Raw genomic sequence first — 27,923 nt, forward strand, 5'->3', positions numbered from 1 at the left:
TTTATTTAATTTTAAACAGACAGTGGAGTATTCGTTTTTCACGCCGTTCCGAATGATTGAAACTAGAGAGCGAAATCTGGCAGCAGTTGGCCGTTTCCTCATAACATGATTAGTGTCAAAAAGACGGATAAAAAATCTAAAACAGTCTTGAGCACACAATTTCACTCCCAGAGAGGGGTGTTGATGATGGGAGGCGGAAAGTTGCAGATCCAAAGTTGAAATGCAAAAATGAGATTCTTCCCCCTTCTGTAGGATTCCCTCCCCTTCTGTAGGATTCCCTCCCCTTCTGTAGGATTCCCTCCTCTTTTCACTCCTCGCGTTACTCAGTTTGACAACTTTTTTTTTTTGGGGGGGGGAGGTGTGTGTGTGTGTGTGTGTGTGTGTGTGTGTGTGTGTGTGTGTGTGTGTGTGTGTGTGTGTGTGTGTGTGCATGCATGCATGCATGCATTGTATGAGAAGTTGAAAAAGTTCCATTCATTGTAAAGCAGTCTATTATATTAGACACGTGAAACGTCGCCTGTCTTCTCTTCGTTGGGAGACAACCGACAATACAATGTATGCAAATCTCCACATTTGTCTTCACGTCAATGTAAAACCTGTCAACCTTTTCCTTCCTTGTTGACCATGTGCCATTCTCATCTGTCAGATATATCCCTGCTTCACTAAGGCTTGTACATGTAATGGAGAGGAGACAAGAACCGTCCTAAGCCTTGGAGAGTATCTTCAACAAAGCAACCTTGCACTTATCTCTGCTTCGGGTAAGGCTTGTAATGGAGTGGGGACAAGAACCGTCCTAAGCCTTGGAGAGTATCTTCAACAAAGCAACCTTGCACTTATCTCTGCTTCGGGTAAGGCTTGTAATTAATGCCTAATGGAGTGGGGACAAGGACCATCCTAAGCCTTGGAGAGTAGTCTTCAACAAAGCAACCTTGCACTTATCTCTGCTTCGGGTAAGGCTTGTAATGGAGTGGGGACAAGGACCATCCTAAGCCTTGGAGAGTAGTCTTCAACAAAGCAACCTTGCACTTATCTCTGCTTCGGGTAAGGCGTGTAATGGAGAGGAGAGAAGAACCATCCTAAGCCTTGGAGAGTAGTCTTCAACAAAGCAACCTTGCACTTATCTCTGCTTCAGGTAAGGCGTGTAATGGAGTGGAGACAAGAACCATCCTAAGCCTTGGAGAGTATCTTCAACAAAGCAACCTTGCACTTATCTCTGCTTCAGGTAAGGCGTGTAATGGAGTGGAGACAAGAACCATCCTAAGCCTTGGAGAGTATCTTCAACAAAGCAACCTTGTACTTATCTCTGCTTCGGGTAAGGCGTGTAATGGAGTGGAGACAAGAACCGTCCTAAGCCTTGGAGAGTAGTCTTCAACAAAGCAACCTTGCACTTTGCATTGATTGAGGTGTAGAGGAGGCGAGAGTAGGGGAAAGGAGACGATCGACAGACACTTGAAGCTCCATCCCAGAGCTGTCTACAGGGTGGAGATCAATAAGCTCTTTGTGATTGGGTGATGCTATGGTTTGGTGGTACTATTCTTTGGTCAGCTCTTTGTGTTGTCAAGATCGCCGTGTAGATTCTTACTGCCCCTGCGTCTGTCTCTGTTTGCATGTCTGTCTGTCTGCCTGTCTGTCTCTTGTCTGCCCGTCTTATTCTCTCTCTCTCTCTCTCTCTCTCTCTCTCTCTCTCTCTCTCTCTCTCTCTCTCTCTCTCTCTCTCTCTCTCTCTCTCTCTCTCTCTCTCTCTCTCTCTCTCTCTCTCTCTCTCTCTCTCTCTCCCTCTCCCTCTCCCTCTCTCTTTCTCTCTTTTTTTTCTACGTTAATATCCGTGTAAATATGTGATTAGATTAGTCCCCTCTCTGGGCGAGGGCTGGTTGAAAAAAAGCACGTTGTATTGCTTATGCCACAACCCTTGAAAAATAAAATTCGCTCTCTCTCTCTCTCTCTCTCTCTCTCTCTCTCTCTCTCTCTCTCTCTCTCTCTCACTCTCTCTCTCTCTCTCTCTCTCTCTCTCTCTCTCTCGCTCTCTCTCTCTCTCTCTCTCGCTCTCTATATATCTCTCTATCTTTGTCTCTCTCTCTCTCTGTGTCACTCTCTCATCTCTCTCTCTCTCTCTCTCTCTCTCTCTCTCTCTCTCTCTCTCTCTCTCTCTCTCGTTAAAAATTGTTGGACACACGGAATTGTACTTTTCTCTCCATGTCACCATTCAAAGCGTCATCAACTTGATCATGAACTGGAAGGCTTTTTTTGGCTGGGAGACGGTACGTGTATAACGTTAAAGTCTGATTGCATCAATGAGAACAAAAACATATATCATCATTAAGAGCCTCTTTAAAAAAAAGTTCAGAGAAATTGGTAACAGCAGGTCTCAACGATAACTGTGTCTCTAATAGAATCAGATGATTCACACAGTCACAGTAAGGTGAACTCAATCATACACTATAATCATATTGAACACAATGACGACCAGTGCTGAAATTAGCTTCATTCAGTTATCCTGTTCTGCCCTTGTGCATAGAGCAGAAATGCATCTAACAACCCCTATCCCCTAAAACACCCCCCCACACACACACACACACCAAACTCCTGCCCAACCTGAAAGAAAAAAAATGTACTAAGAATAAGATAATTATAGTTTGAAAGTCTTTGAATGTATCTGTACATTTTACTCATGTTCTGTTCTTGAAGTATTTTTCAATTTGTATGTTTCTTTTCATAAAAAAAAAGGGCTTCAAAGAGAAGAATTGAGCTAAAGTTTTATTTCTGGTAGCATGCAAAATGTCATGAAAACTGTTGCTCTTTACTTTTGACACTACTCAGTATGGGGGGGGGGGGGGGGGGGGTGATGAGATTGAGGAGATGAAGGGGTACCCTGCATGTTGGTGGTGAGATCAAGGAGATCAACGGAAACCTGATGTTTTTTTCTGTTTTTGTTTGATTGTTTTTCTTCTTTTTTTTTGTCATTGATTATTTTTTTCTCAGATATTAATGACATTATTTGTTATTCCTTTTTGACAGGTATCCATCTTGCAGATCAAAGATATCAACGGAATTCTTCTTCTTAAATTAGTGGGTTTTTTATTTCTGTAGTTTTACCGTGCATGTGGGTCATCGATGACATCAAAGAGATCAACGGAAACCTTTTTCACAACTCAGTTTTTTTTCTCCGTTTTTTTTCCCCTTTTTGTTTTGTTTTGTTTTATATCTGATGTTTTTCTCAACTTTTCATGAAATGATTTACTCTTTCTGGTTGACAGGTACACTGCATGTATGTTATGAGATCAAGGAGACCAACGGAAACCTTGTTCATAAATTAATGTTTTTTGTTTTTGTTTTTGGAATTGATTTTTCTCAACTTTTCATTATTTACACTTTCGTTTTTGCAGGTACTCGGCATGTGGATGATGAGATCAGAGAGATTAATTGAAAGCTTTTTCACAACTCAGTTTGTTTCTGTTTTGGTTATTATGTGTTATATGTTATGGGGTTTTTTCTTTCATTTTTTACATTTAGTCAAGTTTTGACTGAATGTTTTAACATAGACGGGGGGAATCAAGACGAGGGTCGTGGTGTATGTGTGTGTGTGTGTGTGTGTGTGTGTGTGTGTGTGTAGAGCGATTCAGAGTAAACTACTGGACCGATCTGTATGAAATTTTTCATGAGAGTTCCTGGGTATGATATCCCCAGACATTTTTTTCATTTTTTCGATAAATGTCTTTGATGACATCATTTCCGGCTTTTTGTACAAGTTGAGGCGGCACTGTCACACCCTCATTTTTCAATAAAATTGATAGAAATTTTGGCAAAGCAATCTTCATTGAAGGCCGGACTTTGGTATTGCACTTCAGCTTCGAGGCTTACAAATTAATAAATGACTTTGGTCATTAAAAATCTGAAATTTGTAATTAAAATATTTTTTTTATAAAACGATCTAAAATTACGTTTATCGTATTCTTCATCATTTTCTGATTCCAAAAACATATAATTATGTTATATTTGGATTAAAAACAAGCTCTGAAAATTAACAAGAAGAGCAAACGCTCGATCGAGTCACTTTCGCAGTTCTGAATATTATATGAGGCATCAGATGGACAGGAAGAAATTGCTATTCACAACACAATACAGATGTAAATAATTTGATGTAAAGAATAATCCTATAAAGTTTGAATCAAATCCGATGAATAGTTTCAGAGATATGATATTTCAATTTTTTTCCTTCAAGACATACCTGTGACCTTGAAAAAGGTCAAAGGTCACCAAAGCAGACGTCAAAGTGTAGAGGTCACTGGGAGTCACGTTCACATAAAATTTGAGCCCGGTCACTTTTATAGTTTCCGAGAAAAGCCCAACGTTAAGTTGTGTGTTGCCGAACAGAAAAGGCTAGTTATCTCCCTTGTTTTTCTGATAACGTTCGTAAAAGGCTACAGATGTAAATACTTTGATGTAAAGAATAATCCTACAAAGTTTCAATCACATCCGATGAACTTTGTCAAAGATATAAAATGTCTAATTTTTCCTTTGACGCTGACCTGTGACCTTGAAAAAGGTCAAAGGTCAACGAAACCATCGTTAAAGTGTAGAGGTCATTGGAGGTCACGACTAAACAAAATATGAGCCGGATCGCTTTGATAGTTTCCGAGAAAAGTCCAACGTTAAGGTGGTGTCTACGGACGGCCGGCCGGCCGGACGGCCGGCCGGCCGGCCGGACAGACTAACACTGACCGATTACATAGAGTCACTTTTTCTCAAGTGACTCAAAAATATAAAAATTATGATTAAAACTAAATTTCCGAAATCGATTTTAAAACAATTTCATCTTATTCCTTGTCCGTTCCTGATTCCAAAAACATATAGATAATGATATGCTTGGATTAAAAACACGTTCAGAGAGTTAAAAAGAATAGAGATCTATATGGAAAAGAGGGCTATCCTCCTCAGTGCAACCGCTACTGCGCTTTTCTGGATTGTTAATTTCACTGCCTTTGCCACGAGCGGTGGACAGACGATGCTACAAGTGTACGGTCTTGCGGAAAAAAATGCAATGCGTTCAATTTCATTCTGTGAGTTCGACTGAGCTTGAGTAAATGTTGTATTTTCGCCTTACGCGACTTGTTTGTATTTTTGTGTGATTTATTGTTTTGTATCTGATTTTTATCTCAACTTTTCATGAGATGATTTACCCTTTCTGGTTGCCAGGTACACTGCATGTGGGGGATGAGATCAAGGAGATCAACGGTAGCCCTGTCCAGAACCAACCCGTGGAGACCTTGCAACGAATTCTTGTAAGTCCATCCACACGCTGTTTTTCTTTCTGTCTGTATTCCTTTCTTTCTTTCTTTCTTTCTTTCTTTCTTTCTTTCTTTTGTTCTGTCTATTTTCAATTTTTGACACTGTGTCATAAGTTTTCTCATTTCAGGTTGGCTGGGGAGGGGAACAGAAAACGGGTTACAATGATGTCTTAACTGATTTTGTGTTGTTCCGTTTGGGCAAGATAACTTATGTTTCACATGAAATAAGCTCTGACGGCTGTCTAAATGAAGTGGCACTAAGAAATGTGAACATTTGCATTTTGTAATTTTGAGATGTTAGCCAGATTGTACAGATATTTGTTCAAGAGAGCTTCAAATGTTCTTCCAGTGATATGCATGGCTCAATTTCAAAACCTTGACAATTTGAAGCCATGGCAAATTTAATTGTTGAGATATGGGTCTTGAGAACAGATACAGTGTAAAATGTTGGTGTTGTACAGTGTACTATCGTGTGTTTTAATGTTGTTGCAATGTGTGAACTGTGTGTTTGATGTCACGTGTTCAGCGAGAACTGCGAGGGTCCGTCACGTTCAAAGTCCTTCCCACCAGCACCACCGCCAAGGGAGAGAACTTGCTCAACAAAGAGGTGAGCCCTGCCACCAGAGGGTGCCAGCTGGTGTGTTTCACAGCTTTCTTCTCATTGGTCACTTCAGTCAAGTTTCATGGATGATTTTGAACAAAACTGTAAAAACCCTTTAGATTCCGAGCAAATAAGACCTCATGCAGGCAAGAAATATGGTGAAAAATGGACTAAGAAAGAAACTTCTGTTACTTTAATTTCTCAGTTGTCACTGTCCTACTTTTTTTTTTTAACAGCTGTTTGAGTAACAAAAGATTGAAACACTATGGTTATTACACACACACATAAATTATATATATTCCTTCATCCATGAAACTTGCGCTGGCGGCTCACTGAAGACAAGCTGGAAACACCCACCATTTTCACTACAATTTACTAATGAAATGCAATAACATTAATGATGTCTTGCTTCCCTGTGGACTTTTCCAGAAAGATGCACGAGGGAGTATAGTTCTGAAGATTGTGCCTAGTTACCGAAACACTCCCGCATTGTGTGAGGTAACACTCGGTGTTGATATGAATTATATCGTTATCCAGTCGTTGTCGTTGCCGTTTTCAACAGTGAAACGTGTGTATCTTACAGTAGGCCTTTTTTTCAGTGGAGTGTGATTTGATTTGTTTTTGCAGGTGGGGTTTTTTTTTTCTTAAATGGCATTCCGTTGTGATTTTTGTAAGTGTGTCCGTGAGGGAGAAATAGCTAGGTAAATAAAATGAGTGAGAGTGTGTGTGTGTGTGTGTGTGTGTGTGTGTGTGTGTGTGTGTGTGTGTGTGTGTGTGTGTGTGTGTGTGAGTGTGTGTGTGTGTGTGTGTGTGTGTGTGAGTGTGTGTGGGTGTGTGTGTGTGTGTGTGTGAGGGACAGAGACAGAGAGAAAGTGAGTACTGCCCTGTCGATGACTCCAAGAGAAACAAAGCCTCATACTGGGGTTCAGGAGCGAAAGGAGAGCGAGTGACGGTGGTAAATGCATTCAAGATGGAATAAAAACTGGGTGGCCAGTGGACGAAAGTAAGCAATTACTAAGGGGGATAATTATGGAATGATTATTGCGTAGAAGGGGTGGGGAAGAACGTGGCAGGACATTCAAAAGAAATTTGCTTTGACTTAATGTGGTACAATCTTAAATGGATAGCAGTGTGGGATTTAACCCTTCCTAGAAGAGCCCCAGAAGTGCATGAACATCCAGGAAAGACTGCATGCTTTCCTAGCTTTTAAATCTAACTTTTTTTTCTTTTCTTTTTTTCTCTGACCTCAGTTGCATGCAGGATGCTTCAATTCAACCATAGTTTTTGCCTGAATTGTGTTGGGGTTTTTTTGTTTGTTTTTTTAATTTAGGCGGGGAGCTTTTAAATCTAAACATACGTTTTTAATCTTGACATTATCACCTGTCATTCTCCTTTTTTGTTTGACCTTGTATACATCAGAACAGTAAAATGATTGATCTTTGAGGTTGTTTGTTCCCCATCCCAATTCTTGCAATGTGTCTGTGGTTTTCTTTGAGTTATACTTTCTATTTCTGCCTTTATGGGTTTTTTGGTGTTTTTTTTTAAAATGTTAGGTCTTGTATGCTGTTGTTCTTTGTTTGGTGTTTGTCTGTTTTGTAGTGCTGTTGTTTTTCCTCTTGATTGTGTTTATCTCTGTGTTGTGTGCAAGTGTGTTTGTTGCTTAGTTATAAATGTACTGTAGCAGAGAACATTGCATGTTGTTTTTTTGTATGTTTCTTGGAGTGTTTTCTGTGCTCTGGTTTGAGCTCTAGTCATATAAGGCAAAACATAAATATATGTTGGTTTAGGGTAACGTGACCAAAAAAGATAGGGTCAGTAGGCCCGTTTTTTTTTCTTTGTTTTTTTTAAATATTTAGTCAAGTTTAAAGGAGGTTACTTCCCTTAGTCTCGGTATGGTTCGCAAAATGTGGTAAAAGTTGGGTTTTTTTGTGAGAAATTAAAAAAAAAAAATTTAGGGTCGGCGAGAAAAAATAGGGTCGGTCGGGTTTCCCTAAACCAACATATATTTTTTGTTGGCCTAAGAGTGTTTTTCTCATGATTTGTTAACATCAGCAGTGTGAAATTACTCCTTTAAATTCTTTGTGTGTTTGTTTAAAATGTAGGGAGATGAAACCTTTGAACTTGATATCATTTGATATTTGTGTTTTTTAATCTGAGTGCAGCCAAACTTCGGCCTATAGGCCTATTATATAATGCTTGACTTTCAAGTCAATCTATATTTTTGCCACAGCTTAATCATTTTGCATTTGGCAATGCGCATGGGAGGAAAGTTGGATTCAGTTTGTCATCTTTGTGGAAATAATTGTACAATCTTAAATGACAATTTTTATTGAGGCTTAATTTGCATGCTGCAGGTTTGGGAGCTTCATTTTCTATTATTTAATGTATGGGTGAAAATGCTTTAAAATTGTCTCACATGCTTTTTTTAGCTCCTCTAAACTTCTTTTAATACTCTCATATCCTAGTTATATATTGTTTGAGAAATGAGACTGCATAGTTTTGGCATGAGGTTGGCATGGGCGTAAAGGTAAACAATAATCCTGCACAGGTGAATGAACTGTAATTGTAACTCAACTGCTAGTCTGTTGGTTTGTTGCATTGACTGCTGGTTTGCTGAGCATGCAAGTACATGTATATATATCCTTGATCTCTATCAATCAATCAATCAATGAGGCTTATATCGCGCATATTCCGTGGGTACAGTTCTAGGCGCTCTGCAGTGATGCCGTGTGAGATGAAATTTTATACGGCCAGTAGATTGCAGCCATGTCGGCGCATATTTACCTTTCACGGCCTTATTCCAAGTCACACGGGTATGGTAGACAATTATTAACTGTGCCTAAGCAATTTTGCCAGGAAAGACCCTTTTGTCAATCGTGGGATCTTTAACGTGCACACCCAATGTAGTATACACGGGGGGTGGTTCGGACACCGAAGAGAGTCTGCACACAAAGTTGACTGTGAAATAAATTTCCGCCGAACCTGGGATCGAACTCGTGCTCACAGCGGCCAACTGAATACAAATCCAGCGCGCTACCAACTGAGCTATATCCCCGCCGTATATCATCCTCTCAAATGCTGAATGAACCTTTGACACATAAATAATTCCAGCTACGGGGAATAGTGGTTGGGAATTGTAAGTTCAGTTTACGCCCGCCCCTTATGTTTATGTACAAGATATGCATGCATTCGTTAACCTAAGTGTGTAATACTGAAGTAAGATTTTTGACTGTATATATGTATGCTTACTGTGACTTTGTCTTTTCAGATTTTTGTGCGAGCTTTGTTTGACTACGACCCGCGAGAAGATGACCTTATTCCATGTTCACAAGCCGGTGTGTCTTTTAAAACTGGAGACGTTCTCAAGGTTTGTTGTCAGTAGCTGACTGTCGGCATGTCGGACTGTCTGTCTCTTTGACTCTCTCCCATATGCCAGCAAAGTGTGTGTGTGTGTCTGTCTGTCTGTCTGTCTGTCTGTCTGTCTGTCTGTTTGTTTGTCTGTGCGTGTGTGTGTGTGTGTCTTATTTATGTGTTGGCTACATGTAGTCTGTCTGTCTATCTCTGTTATGTCTCTGTCTCTCTCTCTCTCTCTCTCTCTCTCTCTCTCTCTCTTTGTCACACTGAGTTGACAAATGATGGGGTTCACATGTCTGTTTAGGTGTGTGTGTGTGTGTGTGTGTGTGTGTGTGTGTGTGTGTGTGTGTGTGTGTGTGTGTGTGTGTTGGCTATACATGCAAACTTCAACCAATAATGAGTAAAACTTTGTTTAAATGCGAAAAAGCGTCACGAATTGAAATGACTGTATTGTGTTGTCGTCGGTATCAGATTATCAGCAAGGACGACTCCAACTGGTGGCAGGCCAAGCGGTGGGACTGCGCGGACACGGACCCTGCCGGCTTGATACCGTCTCCTGAACTACAGGAATGGAGGACCACCTGTGCTGCCATCGAGCGAGCCAAGCGCGAACATGCTGGTATGTACGGTGGAACCCCTTGTTAAGACCCCCCCCCCACTGTAAGACTCAGACCTCTCTAAGACTCAGACCTCTCTTGTAAGACCATGCACCTCTGACTTTCTGTTCAGTACCTCTGACTTTCTGTTCAGTACCTCTGACTTTCTGTTCAGTGTATGCCTCTGACTTTCTGTTCAGTACCTCTGACTTTCTGTTCAGTGTATACCTCTGACTTTCTGTTCAGTGTATACCTCTGACTTCTGACTTTCTGTTCAGTGTATACCTCTGACTTTCTGTTGAGTACCTCTGACTTTCTGTTCAGTACCTCTGACTTTCTGTTCAGTGTATGCCTCTGACTTTCTGTTCAGTACCTCTGACTTTCTGTTCAGTACCTCTGACTTTCTGTTCAGTGTATACCTCTGACTTTCTGTTCAGTGTATACCTCTGACTTTCTGTTCAGTGTATACCTCTGACTTTCTGTTCAGTGTATACCTCTGACTTTCTGTTCAGTGTATACCTCTGACTTTCTGTTCAGTGTATTCCTCTGACTTTCTGTTCAGTGTATACCTCTGACTTTCTGTTCAGTGTATACCTCTGACTTTCTGTTCAGTACCTCTGACTTTCTGTTCAGTACCTCTGACTTTCTGTTCAGTACCTCTGTACATTTACCCCATTTGAAAAAAAAAATTTTTTTAAGACCTGAGGGAGGTGGGTGGTTGTGTTTGAGTGGGTAGGGGTGTGTGTGCGTCTGTGAACATGTGTTTGTTTAAGATTGGCTTATGTATAATTTTCTTTGTTACTTTGTTTTCCGTTCTGACAATAAAATTTGTTTTATTTGTTCACACATTTGTGTGGTAATAATAATACTCACTGTCAATATTTGTGTGGTAATAATTATACTCACTGTCAATATTTGTGTGGTAATAATTATACTCACTGTCAATATTTGTGTGGTAATAATTATACTCACTGTCAATATTTGTGTGGTAATAATTATACTCACTGTCAATATTTGTGTGGTAATAATTATACTCACTGTCAATATTATTTTGAAAGGGGTTCTTTTTTAGTCCTACTGCTTTCAAATATTTTAATGAAAATGTCTTTCATCATGCAGGGTTTTCTATAATTCCTTAGATAGATTGACATTTTGTTCCTATGTAGTACAATTTGTAAGTGTAGGTGGGCATTATTTCTCTCAGTTAACAAGTTTCATGATTGTACTTGACATTTCTTGACTGGTATAGCATGGATCTCTTGTTATCATTTGACAGTGAACTGTGTGTGTGTGTTTACAATCTCTTGTTATTATTTGACAGTGAACTGTTCCTGGTTTGCGAGGAAAAAGAAGGACAAGTACCTGGCCAAACACAACGCTGTCTTTGACCAACTGGACCTCGTCACGTATGAGGAGGTTGTCCGGCTACCGGCATTCAAGCGGAAAACGCTAGTCTTGCTAGGTGAGTGAATTGGTCACTGTAAAAGGAATTGTTATTTCTTCTCTTTGAGCTTGTTTATTGCAACATATGTAAATAAGCCTTATGAGCAAACTGGATACATTTCTGCAGGGCTTCGTTTTAATTTATTTGATATCTTTTGCTCCTTTTTGAGGGGGAGGAAGGGGGTGACTTTTAAATGTTTGATATATAGTCATTGTTATAGACGTTTCTTTGCATAATTTTGGGTGATAACTTTTTTTCAGGGGGGGGGGGGGGGGGGGGGTGTAATTTTTGAACCATGCAACTTCTGTCGCTGTTCAATGTTAATGGTAGAGTTATAACTGCTTACATTTGGTTACAAAGGAACAGGAGCTGAGTGGGGTGACTTTTCATCCATTTAACATAGCGTTGTTGTTGCAGGTCATTAGAGCTGATGGGGTCTATGTCAACCAAAAGAGTGGGATTCCCTGTAGGTGGAGTTCCTGGAGGGGGATTCCCTGTATACAGGGAATACCACAGGATTTAGTTCCTGTAGCGTGTCGCTGATATCGCTGAAAGTCACGTGATGCTTGGCGACATCGGTAGAATTTGATGTTTTTCAATCTTTTTTTATATTTCTTAGAAATTCGAGTATGGTTTGCAAGTTTTATTGAAAAACTCCACCCTGTGGAACTCCAGGAACTCCACCTACAGGGAATCCCACTGTTTTGGTCGACATAGACCCCATCAGCGTCATTAGAGGTATACTTGCTTACCTGTAATGAAAGAAGATATTGACCAGGTGTTATATTGACCAGGTGTTATATTGACCAGGTGTTATATTGACCAGGTGTTATATTGACCAGGTGTTATATTGCTCTCGTTTGCAGGTGCCCATGGTGTAGGTCGTCGACACATAAAGAACACGCTCATTACAACACATCCTGATCGCTTCGCTTACCCCATTCCTCGTGAGTTACACACACACGCACACAGACAGACAACACGTATGGTACATATTGCATTGCATTTTTATTGTACTGACAATTGACTTGAACTTGCAGTGTTTTATGTCACAGAAATACGATGTACTAATGTCTCTTCGTTCAGTTAGTTTCTCCTTTTTCCTTGTGAGAATTATATCTAAAAAAAAAATTCTGATTCATTCATGCATCATTAAATTGTCACTTGTATTTTGTTGCTTGTTTACCCAGTATCTAAGCAGATACAGTCCCCACCCATCCGCCAAACGAAGCTCCAATGTACGTATATAGTTGCTGGTCGCAAGGGTGTCTGCTCATCACACAGAGCTGCAGGCAACTGTTATGCTTTCAGCGTAGCATAATTGCTATGTTTTAAGACAAATTGCTACGCTGTTATGCCAAGCTTAGAATTGCTGCGCTCAAACAAATTAAATCACAAGCATGCAAGGTACCATTTGCTTGTTCTTGTGAGTCCTGGTAGTCATTTCTGATTCTGGGTGGGGATGTAGCTCAGTCGGTAGTGCACTGGATTTGTATCCAGTTGGCCGCTGTTAGCGTGAGTTCGTCCCCACGTTCGGCGAGAGATTTATTTCTCAGAGTCAACTTTGTGTGCAGACTCTCCTCGGTGTCCGAACACCCCAGTGTGTACACGCAAGCACAAGACCAAGTGCGCACGAAAAAGATCCTGTAATCCATGTCAGAGTTCGGTGGGTTATAGAAACACGAAAATACCCAGCATGCTTCCTCCGAAAGCGGCGTATGGCTGCCTAAATTGTGGGGTAAAAACGGTCATACACGTTTCAGCCAATGAACGAACAAACAAACAAAATTTGTGATTCTCACTCCCTGTAGCGGTCAGAATTTGTGTCATAAAACATGGTCCACACTGAAAAGTGGCACTGCAGACACTCTGTATGGTCCACACTGAACAGTGGCGCTGCAGACACTCTCAATTTTAAATGTAAATATATATATTTATTTATTCTTGTGCAAAATAGCCTAAATGTGGATTTTCAAATAATTTTTAGACAATGTTACACTAAAACACTATGTCCTACGCTGAAAATTAAACAACAAAAAGTAATTGCTACACTTGAGGTTTCACAAGGGTTGGCAGGTACTGATCACAGGTACAGCACCACTGATTTTATATCTCGGAATCTTCCATTCACTAACCTTTTTGTTTGTTTCACTCTTCACCTGCCACAGACACCACACGACCGCCGCGCGAAGGGGAGGAGAACGGCAAGAACTACTATTTCACGACGCACGAAGACATGATGCGCGAGATCGCGAACAACGAATACCTGGAGTACGGCACGCACGAGGACGCCATGTATGGCACACGGCTGGAGACGATACGAGACATCCATCGGAGAAACCTGATCGCCATCCTGGACGTGGAACCACAGGTTTGCGATCAGCTAAAATTACAGTGGTACCTCTTCTTTAAGACCTCAAAAAATCTGGAAAAGGTTAGTCTGAAAAGAAAGCGAGGAGTAAACAAAATAGGGGTAGATTTTTGTATTGTGACAGTGAAGAGAAAGTCTGAAAAAACAAGGTCTTAGCGTAGAGGGAGTCTTAAAACTGAAGGGTCTTAACAAAGAGGTTTCACTGTATGTTTAGCATCACTGAAGGCCCTGTAGCGTTTGGGAAGGAGGGGGTGGGGAGTGATTATAATTTGAAATTCCTATGACAGATCATGACACAGAAAGAGTGTTGGTTGCTGAATCCAAATTCATGTTGCAGGATTTGTGAGGCTCTGGAAGGTCAATTGAGTGGAACATAAATACTTTTAGTCAGAAAGGTTGCAAAGTTTGAAAAGTAGTGAAAATAAAGATACTCATCGCATCCTGCATTCAGTATATATGTATCTATATATAGTATCAAGTGAGATGTCTGTTGTTCACATAGGTGTCTGTTACAAATGCTGCTTTGTGTGTGTATGTGGGGGGGGGGGGGGGGGGAGTGCCTTTTTATATTTAGTCAAAACTAAATATTTTAACATCGAGGGGGAATCGAAACGAGGGTCGTGGTGTATGTGCGTGTGTCTGTGTGTCTGTGTGTGTGTGTAGAGCGATTCAGACTAAACTACTGGACCGATCTTTATGAAATTTGACATGAGAGTTCCTGGGTATGAAATCCCCGAACGTTTTTTTCATTTTTTTGATAAATGTCTTTGATGACGTCATATCCGGCTTTTCGTGAAAGTTGAGGCGGCACTGTCACGCCCTCATTTTTCAACCAAATTGGTTGAAATTTTGGTCAAGTAATCTTCGACGAAGCCCGGACTTCGGTATTGCATTTCAGCTTGGTGGCTTAAAAATTAATTAATGACTTTGGTCATTAAAAATCTGAAAATTGTAAAAAAAAATAAAAATTTATAAAACGATCCAAATCTACGTTTATCTTATTCTCCATCATTTGCTGATTCCAAAAACATATAAATATGTTATATTCGGATTATAAACAAGCTCTGAAAATTAAATATATACAAATTATTATCAAAATTAAATTGTCGAAATCAATTTAAAAACACTTTCATCTTATTTCTTGTCGGTTCCTGATTCCAAAAACATATAGATATGATATGTTTGGATTAAAAACACGCTCAGAAAGTTAAAACAAAGAGAGGTACAGAAAAGCGTGCTATCCTTCTTAGCGCAACTACTACCCCGCTCTTCTTGTCAATTTCACTGCCTTTGCCATGAGCGGTGGACTGACGATGCTACGAGTATACGGTCTTGCTGAAAAATGGCATTGCGTTCAGTTTCATTCTGTGAGTTCGACAGCTACTTGACTAAATATTGTATTTTCGCCTTACGCGACTTGTTTTAATTGTGCTCAACACCTTTTGAACATTTAGTGAGAGAAGTGCATTGTGTATAAATCAGTCATAAATGGGGGGGGGGGGGGGGGGGGTGTCGCTAAGCTGGGATTCCATTGTACTCTTCAGACCTCATGAAGTCTTAAAATCAGGCCTTGAATGCAAGCGTACTTACATTTTGTCCATGTGTTAACAAAAGTAGATTTTTAGACTTCAGAAAACAAATCAGCAAATATTGGGTCTTTAAAAAGAGGAGTCTTAACAAGGAGGGAGTCTTAACAAGGAAGGAGTCTTAACAAGGAGGGAGTCTTAACAAGGAGGGAGTCTTAACAAGGAAGGCGTCTTAACAAGGAGGGAGTCTTAGCAAGGAGGGAGTCTTAACAAGGAGGGAGTCTTAACACGGAGGGAGTCTTAACACGGAGGGGGTCTTAACACAGAGGGAGTCTTAACAAGGAGGGAGTCTTAACACGGAGGGAGTCTTAACACGGAGGGAGTCTTAACACGGAGGGAGTCTTAACACGGAGGGAGTCTTAACAAGGAAGCAAAGTTATAGACATAACGAACAGAAAATCAGAAAAAGTAACGTCTTAAAAAAAAAGGGGGGGGGGAGGGTCTTAAAATGGGGGTTAAGTTACAGACAGAATGAACAGAAAATGTGAAAAAGTAAGCTAGGTCTTAAAAGGCGAGTGGTCTTGAAAGGGGGTTACACTGTACGTGCTTGTTGTAAAGACATTTGTGATTGGTCCACACCACTGACACCGCTGTCTCTCTCGCAGGCCATCAAGGTTCTACGATCAGGGGAGTACACTCCCTTCATAGTTTTTATCGCAGCGCCAACGCTACCTGCCATTCACCAGGTAGAAAACTCCACACAGTCTGGTTGCTACGGGCAACCCGTCCAGTCCTGTTCGCCGTCCCTGACTGGGAGCTTGATTTCCGTTTTCATTAAATGTTGTCTTTTATAATCAATTGTACGCATGTTTTACTTTTATGTTTGCAGTCCTGATTCCATGATATAGCTGTTGTTGTTTTTAATATGTGGATTAAGTTTTGATGTTCATGTATTTACTTTTTCTTGATTGGTTTCATTTTACACTCGTTAGCTATTTCACTAATTTTTTCATGTTTCAGCATGAGTGTTCTTGCTTATTTATTTCTATCATAATGTTCTTCTTTTAACAAAAATTCTTTTATCATTTATTTTCTTTCTTTTCTTTATTTGGTGTTTAACCACAAAGGTTATATCGCGAATCATTTATCATTTATTTACTTATCGTGATGCAGCATGTACTCCAAGTGTATTTTTGTTCTAAGATATAGTTCTAGATATCAGTGTTGCATGAAAGAAACTTGTGGATGTTGTTTCAGGCATTAAAGGTTTTGCGAGCGGCAGAATACGCTCCATACATTGTGTTCATTGCTGCGCCTAGAGCGTGTGATCTCAAAGACTTGAAGAATATCAATGTAAGTTTTAAAATGATTTAAACAGACTTTAAGAATATCTATGTGAGTGGCAATATAGCTTAGAAAGACGTGAAGAATATCTATGTAAGTTTAAAGATAATTTGCTGGGGAAAAAAAGACAGAGATTCATGGTTTTTGACTTGGAGACACAGCATCTTCACCAGTAAAGGTTTTGTTTATTACTAAATAAATGGATAAATACATTAATGAATCAATCAATAAATAAATAGATGGCGTTATGAATATATCGCTTATAAATCAATCAACCAACCAATCAATCAATAAATCTATTAATGAAATGTTTTACTGGAGAGAAAAAAAAGCCAACACATTTTTGTGTTATTTTAACTTTTGTATTATATTGATGCCAGTTATTTTAAATTCCACAGCCTTTTTTCTTGAAATATTAATGTCTTTTATCAATATTTTTTACTTCTTCTTGGTTTTGGGTGTTTTTTATTTGTTATTGTAATTGTAATTTTTATTTTTATTTTTGGTTTAATGTGACACCACTGCCATACATGTACTCTTTTATTTGCCTTTTAGTGCCATTTATCTATTAAGTTGTTTAGTAGACTGTATCCTTCTCTATTAAATACATTTAGCATGTTGTGAGTAATTGAAAAGATTCTATTCATAAGATGTGACTGGGCTGAGTTATAATGGTTCGATGTTTACAAGCATCTGTAAAGGAAATCATTATGTTAATGTTATGGTTAAGAGGAGTTGTTTTTGACAGAACAAAGAGACTAGTAATTGAACATCTGAGTTCTTACAGCCCGGATTTGGTATTGCAGTTTCTGATTAGGCCAAAAAAAAAAGAGGTCTGTTTACGGTAACATAGGCCCAAAAAATAGGGTCGGTAGGTCGGGATTTTTTATTTTTTTTATTATTTTTTTTTCCCAAAAAACCATATTTTTACGTTATTTTGCCAAAAAAAACAAGATTTTTTTTTCTTTTTTTTTTCCCCCAAATGCCAAAAAAAAAGTCTAGGGTCGCACGAAAAAACTAGGGTCGGTCGGGTTACCGTAAACAGACCTATTTTTTTTGTTGGCCTTAGTTCTCTCTTTCCTGTGTCTTCTCTAGTCTGTTTAAAGTAAAGGTTACACCATTATAAGTATAATTACTTTCTTTATTTGGTGTTTGACGTCGTTTTCAACCACGAAGGTTATATCGCGACGGGGAAAGGGGGGAGAGGGGATAGAGCCACTTGTCAATTGTTTCTTGTTCACAAAAGCACTAATCAAAAATTTGCTCCAGGGGCTTGCAACGAAGTACAATATATTACCTTACTGGGAGAATGCAAGTTTCCAGTACAAAGGACTTAACATTTCTTACATACTGCTTGACTAAAATCTTTACAAAAATTGACTATATTCTATACAAGAAACACTTAACAAGGGTAAAAGGAGAAACAGAATCCGTTAGTCGCCTCTAACGACATGCTGGGGAGCATCGGGTAAATTCTTCCCCCTAACCCGCGGGGGGGAGTATAATTACTACATGATGAGTTAATCATTCATTTTAACATGTTTCCACCATGGGTAAGAGCTGTTTAAAAAAAAATAGAAATTGTATAACCGTTGGTCAAAAAATGAAAATCTCCATCTTCTCTTATTCTCTTGTTGCTCTCTCTTTCTCTTCTGGTTATCTTTTCAAACTCTTTCTCACACACTCCCACCCACCAACCCCTCGCCATCTCTATACTCTCCTCTTCTCGCCTTCTTTCTCTCCTCTTCTGTCTCTCCCTACCTCCCCCCCCCTCCCCTATCACCTCTTTTTCTCTCTCTCTAATCTCTACCCCTCCTCTCTCTCTCTCCCTCACAATATCACTTTCACCTCTCTCCCCCTCTATCTCCCCCCTCTTCTCTCTCTCCCTCACAATATCACTTTCACCTCTCTCCCCCTCTATCTCACCCCTTTTCTCTCTCTCCCTCACAATATCACTTTCACCTCTCTCCCCCTCTATCTCACCCCTCTTCTCTCTCTCCCTCACAATATCACTTTCACCTCTCTCCCCCTCTATCTCCCCCCTCTTCTCTCTCTCCCTCACAATATCACTTTCACCTCTCTCCCCCTCTATCTCCCCCCTCTTCTCTCTCTCCCTCACAATATCACGTTCACCTCTCTCCCCCTCTATCTCACCCCTCTTCTCTCTCTCCCTCACAATATCACTTTCACCTCTCTCCCCCTCTATCTCACCCCTCTTCTCTCTCTCCCTCACAATATCACTTTCACCTCTCTCCCCCTCTATCTCCCCCCTCTTCTCTCTCTCCCTCACAATATCACGTTCACCTCTCTCCCCCTCTATCTCACCCCTCTTCTCTCTCTCCCTCACACTATCACTTTCACCTCTCTCCCCCTCTATCTCACCCCTCTTCTCTCTCTCCCTCACAATATCACTTTAACCCCTCTCCCCCTCTATCTCACCCCTCTTCTCTCTCTTTCTCTATCCTCTCCTCAATCCGTCTTAAACATTTTCCTTATCTTTCTATTTACACCTCTCTCCCCCCACCCCCACCCGCCCCTCTCTCCATCTGTCTCCCTCTGTTTCGTCTCTCTCTTTCTTTTTCTCTCTCTCTTTCACACGCACAAACACACCGAGGTAAGATTGTCTTTTCTTCCTCCCTTTTTATATTTAGTCAAGTTTTGACTAAATATTTTAACATCGAGGGGGAATCGAAACGAGGGTCGTGGTGTATGTGCGTATGTGTGTGCGTGCGTGCGTGCGTGCGTGTGTGTGTGTGTGTGTGTAGAGCGATTCAGACTAAACTACTGGACCGATCTTTATGAAATTTGACATGAGAGTTCCTGGGTATGAAATCCCCGAACGTTTTTTTCATTTTTTTGATAAATGTCTTTGATGACGTCATATCCGGCTTTTCGTGAAAGTTGAGGCGGCACTGTCACGCCCTCATTTTTCAACCAAATTGGTTGAAATTTTGGTCAAGTACTCTTCAACGAAGCCCGGGGTTCGGTATTGCATTTCAGCTTGGTGGCTTAAAAATTAATTAATGACTTTGGTCATTAAAAATCTGAAAATTGTAAAAAAAAATAAAAATTTATAAAACGATCCAAATTTACGTTTATCTTATTCTCCATCATTTGCTGATTCCAAAAACATATAAATATGTTATATTCGGATTAAAAACAAGCTCTGAAAATTAAATATATAAAAATTATTATCAAAATTTTTTTTTTGGAAATCAATTTAAAAACACTTTCATCTTATTCCTTGTCGGTTCCTGATTCCAAAAATATATAGATATGATATGTTTGGATTAAAAACACGCTCAGAAAGTTAAAACAAAGAGAGGTACAGAAAAGCGTGCTATCCTTCTCAGCGCAACGAATACCCCGCTCTTCTTGTCAATTCCACGTGTTCTGTGAGTTTGACAGCTACTTGACTAAATATTGTATTTTCGCCTTACGCGACTTGTTCTTCCTCTCTCTTTCTTTAAAACCTGAGGGCCTCCTTATCCTTCTCCTCCCTCCCGCCTCCCTCTCTCTCTCTCTCTCTCCCTCTGTCTCTCTCTGTGTGTCTCTCTCTCTCTCTCTCTCTTTCTCTCTCTCTGTCTCTGTCTCTCTCCCTCCCTCTTTCTCTCTCTCTTCCATCCTCCATCCCATTTACTTTCCTTTCTTTTTCCCCCACCCCTAGCTCTCTAGCTCTCTGCCCCCCCCCTCTCTCTCTCTCTCTCTCTCTTGTACTCTCACACACACACAAACACACACACACACACACACACACACACACACACACACGTTAGACGGACAGTTCTATCACACTATGACACATGTTGCTCATTTCTCTCTCTCTCTTTTCACCACCACAGGACAGCAGCTTGGAGCGTCTGGCACGGGAGAGCGAGCTCCTGGAGAAAGCTTACGGCCATTTCTTCGACAAGAAGATCGTCAACAACGACATCGACGAAACCATCCGGGTGCTGGAGAAAGCCATCGAGGACGTGTGCACCATGCCGCAGTGGGTCCCGGTTTCCTGGGTGTATTGATGACGGTACGTCACCATCGTCGTCGCTGCCACGGTCACGTCTTGCCTTCCGCACTTCGCTGCTATGCCATTTTTGCCTGAAGAACTGGTTCCCGCCATGACGGCACTCTCTAACGGTGTTCTGCGTTGATTTTTCTTCACGTTGTTTCTTTTCTTTCTCCCAACCCCCCCCCAGTGTTTGTCTTTCATCCACATGGGACGTGCATCATCCTCTCTTTACATCTGCTGATTGACTTGAAACTTGTGACCCAAATAAATGTGTTCTCTGGCGACGACGACGCAACAAACTCGCCAGCTGACCCGCTGTGTATAAATAATATTGTGGTGATCGTGTTGACTGGTGAGCACTGATTGGAGATAATGACTTACTTCAGCGATGCAAATTTTTCTTCAGGCAGACTTGTTGGAAGGAATATTGTTTCCAGGGCCGCATCATTGGGAAAAAAAGTGTTTTGATCAAATGTCCAAGGCTGTACTGGAGCAGTGACGTACTCCCAAGGTGCACTTTTGCTTTCAGGACATGGAGGGCAAGTGTGTACTGGGAAGGCAGCAAATCAGAACAACTTGCCCAACACTTTGGTGCACATGTACTCTCACCACTTTACTGTGGGACGTTGAAGGTGTGCGCGAGTCCTGATTATTTCAGAGTTGCAGTGCACCACATTTGCAAGGGTGCAGCTGTACTTGATTGTGTTGATACGGCTGCTTTACATTGGGTTAGCTGCACCCACTTCTGAAACCTGATGTGTGATTTTAGATTGTTAATTGTTCTCCATTGTTAATTGTTCTCCAAATCTACAACGACCAATGACATTCATGATGTTCCCAGGTTGTTGAGCCACCCAACAATAGTCAGCTTGAAGTATGATTGACTGGACATTTTTACCTTCTTCTACATTCAGCCAGTTGTTGGTTTTTAAATTCTCTTGTTTCAAGGTAAAGAGTGAGATTTGTTTTAATCATGTATAATTTTAGACATAGATCACATAAAAATTGCTGCAGAACTTGTTTATCATAAAATATCAACCAGCAACTATTGAATTTTATCCCAATTTATGATGATGTTTTAACAAAAATAACTTTATTTATGTGTCAAAACAGAAAAGAAAGAAATGAACGAAAAGAGCAGCAAAATATGTGAGTGCTGTCATATGGCATTCAAGTCCAAAGTTCTGTATTATTTTTTAGCTATTTTGAACATAATCTTAATATTTGGGATAACTGTCAATGATGAACAGAACCACATTTTTAAATATATGTCTGTCAAGGTTTTATGCATGTTTAAAAGTTGCGACCCTGGATGGTGGGACAAGTTGAGTTATTTATTGCTTTTGTTATAACTTGAGTTATACATATACAGATATATAGATACAGTGGAACCCCCTTTCAAGACCTACTCACAAACCTGCAGTCAAATCAGGTCTAAAAGAGGGGCGAGTCTTAAAATGGGGGGAAATTTACAGAGGCTAGTATGAACAGAGAATCTTAGAAAACAGGGTTTTAAAAGGGAGGAAGTCTTACATTGGGGGGTCTTAAAAGGGGGGTTCCACTGTATACAGCTTGCCTCGTCACCTTCAAGGGGGACAACTCTTTGACACAGCTAGTAAAGATCTCGACAGAATTATTTACAAAATCCATGTATTTTCAGTTGACAGACAGGTTGTTTTTTTTTAAATTAGTCTTACTAAACAAACAAAGTCTTCTCAGTTAAGCAATTTTTTTCCCCAAGAGTTTGGGTTCTTTAAGAATTGATATTTCAGAGTTTGCATACTTCATAGATTTAAAGTAATGTTGCTGAATCAGTGATTATGATTGAGTACCTCTGAATGACTGGTTGTGGTCATGAGATTGTTGTTATTTCATGGAATCATTAATGTCAGGGAGTTGATTGTCATCCGATTTCTGGACTTTTAAGTTGTGATTAATGACATGACTGTATAGTTTTTGTTTGTTTTTTTAGCTCCATTTTGTATATAACTTTTGAGTTGCTTTTCTGTTTTATTAATTAATATCAAGTTTATTATACACCCTCCCTCCTCATACCAACTCTCTTTTGTTAACTTGTTATTTTAATCTTTAATCTTTGGGATTTCTTCTAACCAAAATACAGTTGAACCCATCTATAACGACCAACCAAGGGACCTACCGAAAGTGGTCTTATGGACAGGTGCTTCCTATTGAATGATGTAGGAAAAAACCCTTGCAGGAGATCATCCTTTGTGGGGGGGGGGGGGGGGGGGATATAATGGACAGGTGGTGGTTGTGGAAACATGGTCGCCAGGGCGGTTTCAGCTGTATCAGACATTAAACTGATTAAGCGGATTCTGTTTTTAACATTGAGACGAAGCAAATATTAGAAGAGCAAAAATCAAGCAAAGGCCATGGGTTTTGTTTTCATCAGAGTGAATAGCAAAACAAACCAAGAATCCTTTGCAGCCTTTTGGTGTTTATAGCTGCATGTTTCCAAATAATTGAAAAAGATCAGAGAAAGAAAGGGACGTAAGCGCTCTGAATGCCCACAACATGTGCAAGAGTACTATTGGTGCACATGTCGTACGCATTTAGATCTCTTACCTGCCTTTGTGTCTCGGATCTTAAAATAGCACTGATTCAGCTGCCTCATTTGATTAAAATTGTCTGTAAAAAAAATCACAAATTGCTAATTAACACACACAAATTGCTAATTAAAACACACACAAATTGCTAATTAACACACACAAATTCTGTCATGTGCTGTCTACAAGGAACTTTTGTACATGAATAAGTAATTTTAACAAATACCTAGCTGATGATAAAAAAAAAAGCGTTTCTTTGTCTATTCTATAATCTACTTTGTACACTTGCAAGTTGATTTGATTTAATTTGTTTGAATTAATGCATTTGTTATTTTTGTAGATGTGTTGTACACTGAGTGCGATTTTGTATGCAGTTTTTATTTATATATCAGTTTTATTCATAAGCAAAATAAACGACTTAGGAAAGCCCTCGGTTCATGTCATTTTGTCACCAATACGAATAAATGACTGAAATCATTTTTAAGGTGTATCGGTTGCTTCATTGACTGTACCAGTCGAAACCTTAGTTTCAAATGTAAACTGTAATTGTGCATTGTTTTAAACCTTGTAGAAAAAATATCCTTTTGATTTTAATTGCATATTGCACCATATTACGGTTGGTCAGGATATCTTTTATTTTTACTGTGCTGAACGTCATACATATTTTGGTGCTTTTACATGCTTTGGTTTGCATTCTAACAAGGTAATAATTATTACTTAGCTTTGTACACATGTAGTACACTGTTGCTTCATTTTATTTTGAATTTTTTGCCCCAGACAGAATTTTTAACCATGCAGAGAGAAGCAATGATTAATTATATCAATATTTTTAGTCGGTAAGTTCATACATGTACAAGGTTTGAATGAACAATGAGCAAACATTTGAAAAATGCCTTTAGCATTTTGGAATCTTTGTTTTGGGATGTATTTAATGATTTATTTGGTGGTTCTAACAAACTGGGCTTATTTTTATTTCAGTTTTAATTTTTATGAGATGATTAATTGATGGGTTATAAATATAGCATAGTGTGAATTGTGGAGATGGCCAATAATAAGCATTCATTTCATGTTTAGTTGCTGTTTAACGTATAAGCATTCATTTCATGTTTTGTTGCTGTTGTTTCTTTTTAATATATCATGCTGTGTGCTAAAGAATGTATGGTTTGAATTTGGCAGAATTAGTGACATTAGTTAGTATTAGTACCTCTAAAACTTGCTTGATGTATGTCTGTAGAAGCTGGAATACTCTGTAGTATCCATTATTGATTAGTTTAAAATTCTTATGTTTCCCCATGTGTACATTTTTTTGCCATTTTAAAATATTTGTCTCAGATTTGCTCATTTCTTCGTCTTCTTCTTCGTACGACGGTTGTGTCAGGCTCGGAATCCGGAGGATGCCACGAACATGGACGTTCTTTCCAGGTCCTCCAGTGCTCCCCACATTTTGGTCCTCAGATCTGTTTGGTCAGGCCATGTCTGGATCCGCAGTTGGGGACATGCTTGGAGAACATGTTCTGGAGTCTGATCTCCCTCTCCACAGTCACATGTGGCAGACTCTGCTACACCTATCCTCCTTATGTGTGCTTTGAGGCAGCAGTGTCCAGTGCGGAGGCGGAAGATGATAGCTAGCCTGCTCAGCGCGGCTTAGGAGATGGAGGGGGTCTTGGTGTGGCTTGTAGCCAGAGGTTTTGTTGGTGAATTTCTCTTTCCATCTGTGTTTTATGAGGGTCTTTGCTTCTCGAAATGACAGGCAGTGGTTTGGCTGTTCCATCTTGCTGCCATCCTTGGCGAGCTCATCTGCCTTCTCGTTACCAGAGATTCGGCAGTGTGCTGGTATCCACTGAAGGACGACTGTGGACTTCCTGGCGAGGATGCTGATCTGGTGCTTCATGCAGCTCTTTCCAAGCTCTGGTCTGTGTTGCTGGATTCGAGGATTTGCTCATTTCAAATAAAAAGACTGTGTTCTTATGGAATGGGGGGGGGGGGGGGGGGGGGGGGGGGTTTGATATAGAAAATAAAAAAATGTTCTTGGAGAGGAGAGGGGGAGGGATCGATTGGGGGGAGCTTTTTTGTTCGTTTGTTAATTCGTTTTTGTATTCAAGTTATGGACATGTTCCTCTTTCTCCCTTTCTCTTCAAGTTATGGACATGTTCCTCTTTCTCCCTGTCTCTTCAAGTTATGGACATGTTCCTCGATCTTTCTCCCTATCTCTTCAAGTTATGGACATGTTCCTCTTTCTCCCTATCTCTTAAAGTTATGGACATGTTCCTCTTTCTCCCTGTCTCTTCAAGTTATATCCCGCAGTGGGGCACTGCGGTTATGAAATTAAAGGCCCCTCCTGTTTTTGGAACCGCAGGAGCTTTCTAGTTTGCTGTTAGGTAGATTTTTGGTTCCTCTTTCCTGTCATGCTCTCTTTTTCTTCATGAATTCTTTTCTTTTTTCTGCCTTCTTGCTCATTCACCTGTATTTTTTCCAAAAATCTCTTCTCTTGCCGCTTGTCTCGCGATTCATGTATAGTTTAATCTGTTAGTGTTCTGATGTAAGTCCAGCAGTAGATAGGTTAAGCCTATTTTAACATACTGGAAACTGGTAATCTTCCAGTTGGTATTAATTTAGTTTTACTAAAGCCTGCTGGGACACAAGTAATGGGTTAGTGCATTTGTAAACAGGAATCGCTTGACAAGTGGCCCCCTTCATCCCCCCCTTCCTCGTCCTGATATGGCTCTGCGTAGTCGGCTGGACGTTAAGCAACAAATAAACAAACAAACAAACAAACTTCAAGTTATGGACATGTTCCTCTTTCTCCCTGTCTCTTCAAGTTATGGACATGTTCCTCTTTCTCCCTGTCTCTTCAAGTTATGGACATGTTCCTCTTTCTCCCTTTCTCTTCAAGTTATGGACATGTTCCTCTTTCTCCCTGTCTCTTCAAGTTATGGACATGTTCCTCGATCTTTCTCCCTATCTCTTCAAGTTATGGACATGTTCCTCTTTCTCCCTATCTCTTCAAGTTATGGACATGTTCCTCTTTCTCCCTGTCTCTTTCTGTATGTGTAGACTGAATGGAATGTGAGCATTGGTCTGTCACTCTGTGTGTAGAAATAAACCGTCGTTATCATGCACACTCTTCACACACAAGGTACATCATCCATTTCTAACATTTGTTTTAAAACGGGATTATTACTTCTGAGTTGATTGGAAGAATAAAAACATGTTTGTGACTGCAGACAAGAAGTTTGTGATCAAATAAAGTACATGTAAATCAACAATAAATTATGAAATGATAATACAATGGTATGTATACTGTTTAGAAATTCGTGAAATGCATTTTATTAAACAGTTTTTTATGACTGTTCAAAATACATTCATCTATAGGCTATCATCTTACACAACCAACTGCCAAAATCACATAATAAACTACAGGCTCATTACAACTTTTACTTCTGTATACCGAACCTTGCCTAAGACCTCCGATAAGTTCATTTTACAAACACGCACAACAAAATGTAGTATGCATATGCGCATTTTACACAAAGCTTGGGCATATTTTGATTTATGTTCTTTATTTTCTCGTTTTGAAAATTCGAATCAATATAATTAAAAATCCACAACAAATTTGTACCTATTCAAGAATCCCATTTACAATGGTTTGCTAAGAACTGACAGAATTGCAACATAATTAAGCCATCTTCAGTCACAATCACTGCACACATTAAACTAACTGTAAAGACAGTGTAAACTTAGCATGCGATACAGCTGAGCAGTGTGGAGCATTACCATGCAGTAAACTGGGCTTTCCTTACATACATGTATGAAAGGTTGAACCCTCAAGACAAGGCAGTTATCAAAACAACGCATAACTGTCTTTCCTTAGCTTTAAAACACTGTTTTCCTCAGCTATTGAAAAAAACCTCTGACTTTCAAATCAGGCAATGTATTATGTTTTCCTCATGCTATTGAACAAAAACTCTGACTTTCAAATCATGCAATGTTTTCCCTAGCTATTGAATGTGTGTGTTTTCAACCAACGCAGTATATTAATACTGTCTTTCCTTAATAGCTACGGATGTTTGCTGTATTAGAAGAAAGAGCTGTCAAAAGAATGTAGTAATATACTGTGTTTCCTTAGTGTTTGTATTTCAGAACAGGGCAGTATAGTCTATTACTCTATTTCTTCCCCATGGAAGTGTTTTCCTTAGCTACGAAAAGTTTTAGGTTTCAAGAACAATGCAGTGCATTGTTTTCTTTAGCCGTGGAATTTGTGTGTTTTAAAAATACAATACAGTTTACGGTGTTTTTCCTATAGTTATGTTGATTAGCAATGGCGGTGGTGGATTCTCTGTATACTCTACCTGTACATAATGTGACCATGTTGCAAGTACATTGTACGCATATCGCAAAACAATTGTACACAATAAAAATTCCAAATAAAAGTATGCCTGTTTGTCTTGTCTTGCTCCGACAACAAGCGTTGGAGTGTGTGGGCTTTCTTCTCTATTTTCAATACATGTCATCATCACATGTATAATCAACGCTGTATGTTTCCATATGGGGACGCGATGGTGGCGCGGCAGCCGCGCAACAGTTGCGGCAGCGGCAAAACCGATCGCAACAGTAGGAACATGTGCGGGACCCCGCTGCGAGAAGTTTTGTTTGTTTTTGTTGCCACACGGCATTCATGTCAAAATTGTACATATGATACCTTACGTATACTCTTGCCAAATCTTACCAAGGCCCCCAATGACCAGGTTTACATTCTATGCTGACTGTTTTATTCGTCAGATACATTCCCTGATCTGCACATCGTCAGCAAGAGTTCCTTCAATAGGCAC

At 39.8% G+C, this 27,923-nt stretch overlaps 1 protein-coding gene across 4 annotated transcripts; it reads left to right on the forward strand.

Moving 5' to 3' along the window:
- Nucleotides 1–5,193: 5,193 nt before the first annotated feature.
- On the forward strand, nt 5,194–23,986 carry LOC138946247 (peripheral plasma membrane protein CASK-like; the record flags this gene model as incomplete). Of its 4 annotated transcripts, none has more annotated exon segments than XM_070317786.1 (9): nt 5,194–5,279; nt 5,812–5,892; nt 9,155–9,253; nt 9,712–9,859; nt 11,158–11,298; nt 12,147–12,227; nt 13,449–13,714; nt 15,843–15,923; nt 20,364–23,986. In XM_070317786.1, coding segments are annotated over 9 exon segments (1,160 nt in total), but the record flags the coding sequence as incomplete, so codon positions are not given.
- Between the last annotated feature and the right edge of the window lie 3,937 nt (nt 23,987–27,923).

Source organism: Littorina saxatilis, linkage group LG13, assembly GCF_037325665.1.
Source record: "Littorina saxatilis isolate snail1 linkage group LG13, US_GU_Lsax_2.0, whole genome shotgun sequence".
Classification (NCBI taxonomy): Eukaryota; Metazoa; Mollusca; class Gastropoda; order Littorinimorpha; family Littorinidae; genus Littorina; species Littorina saxatilis.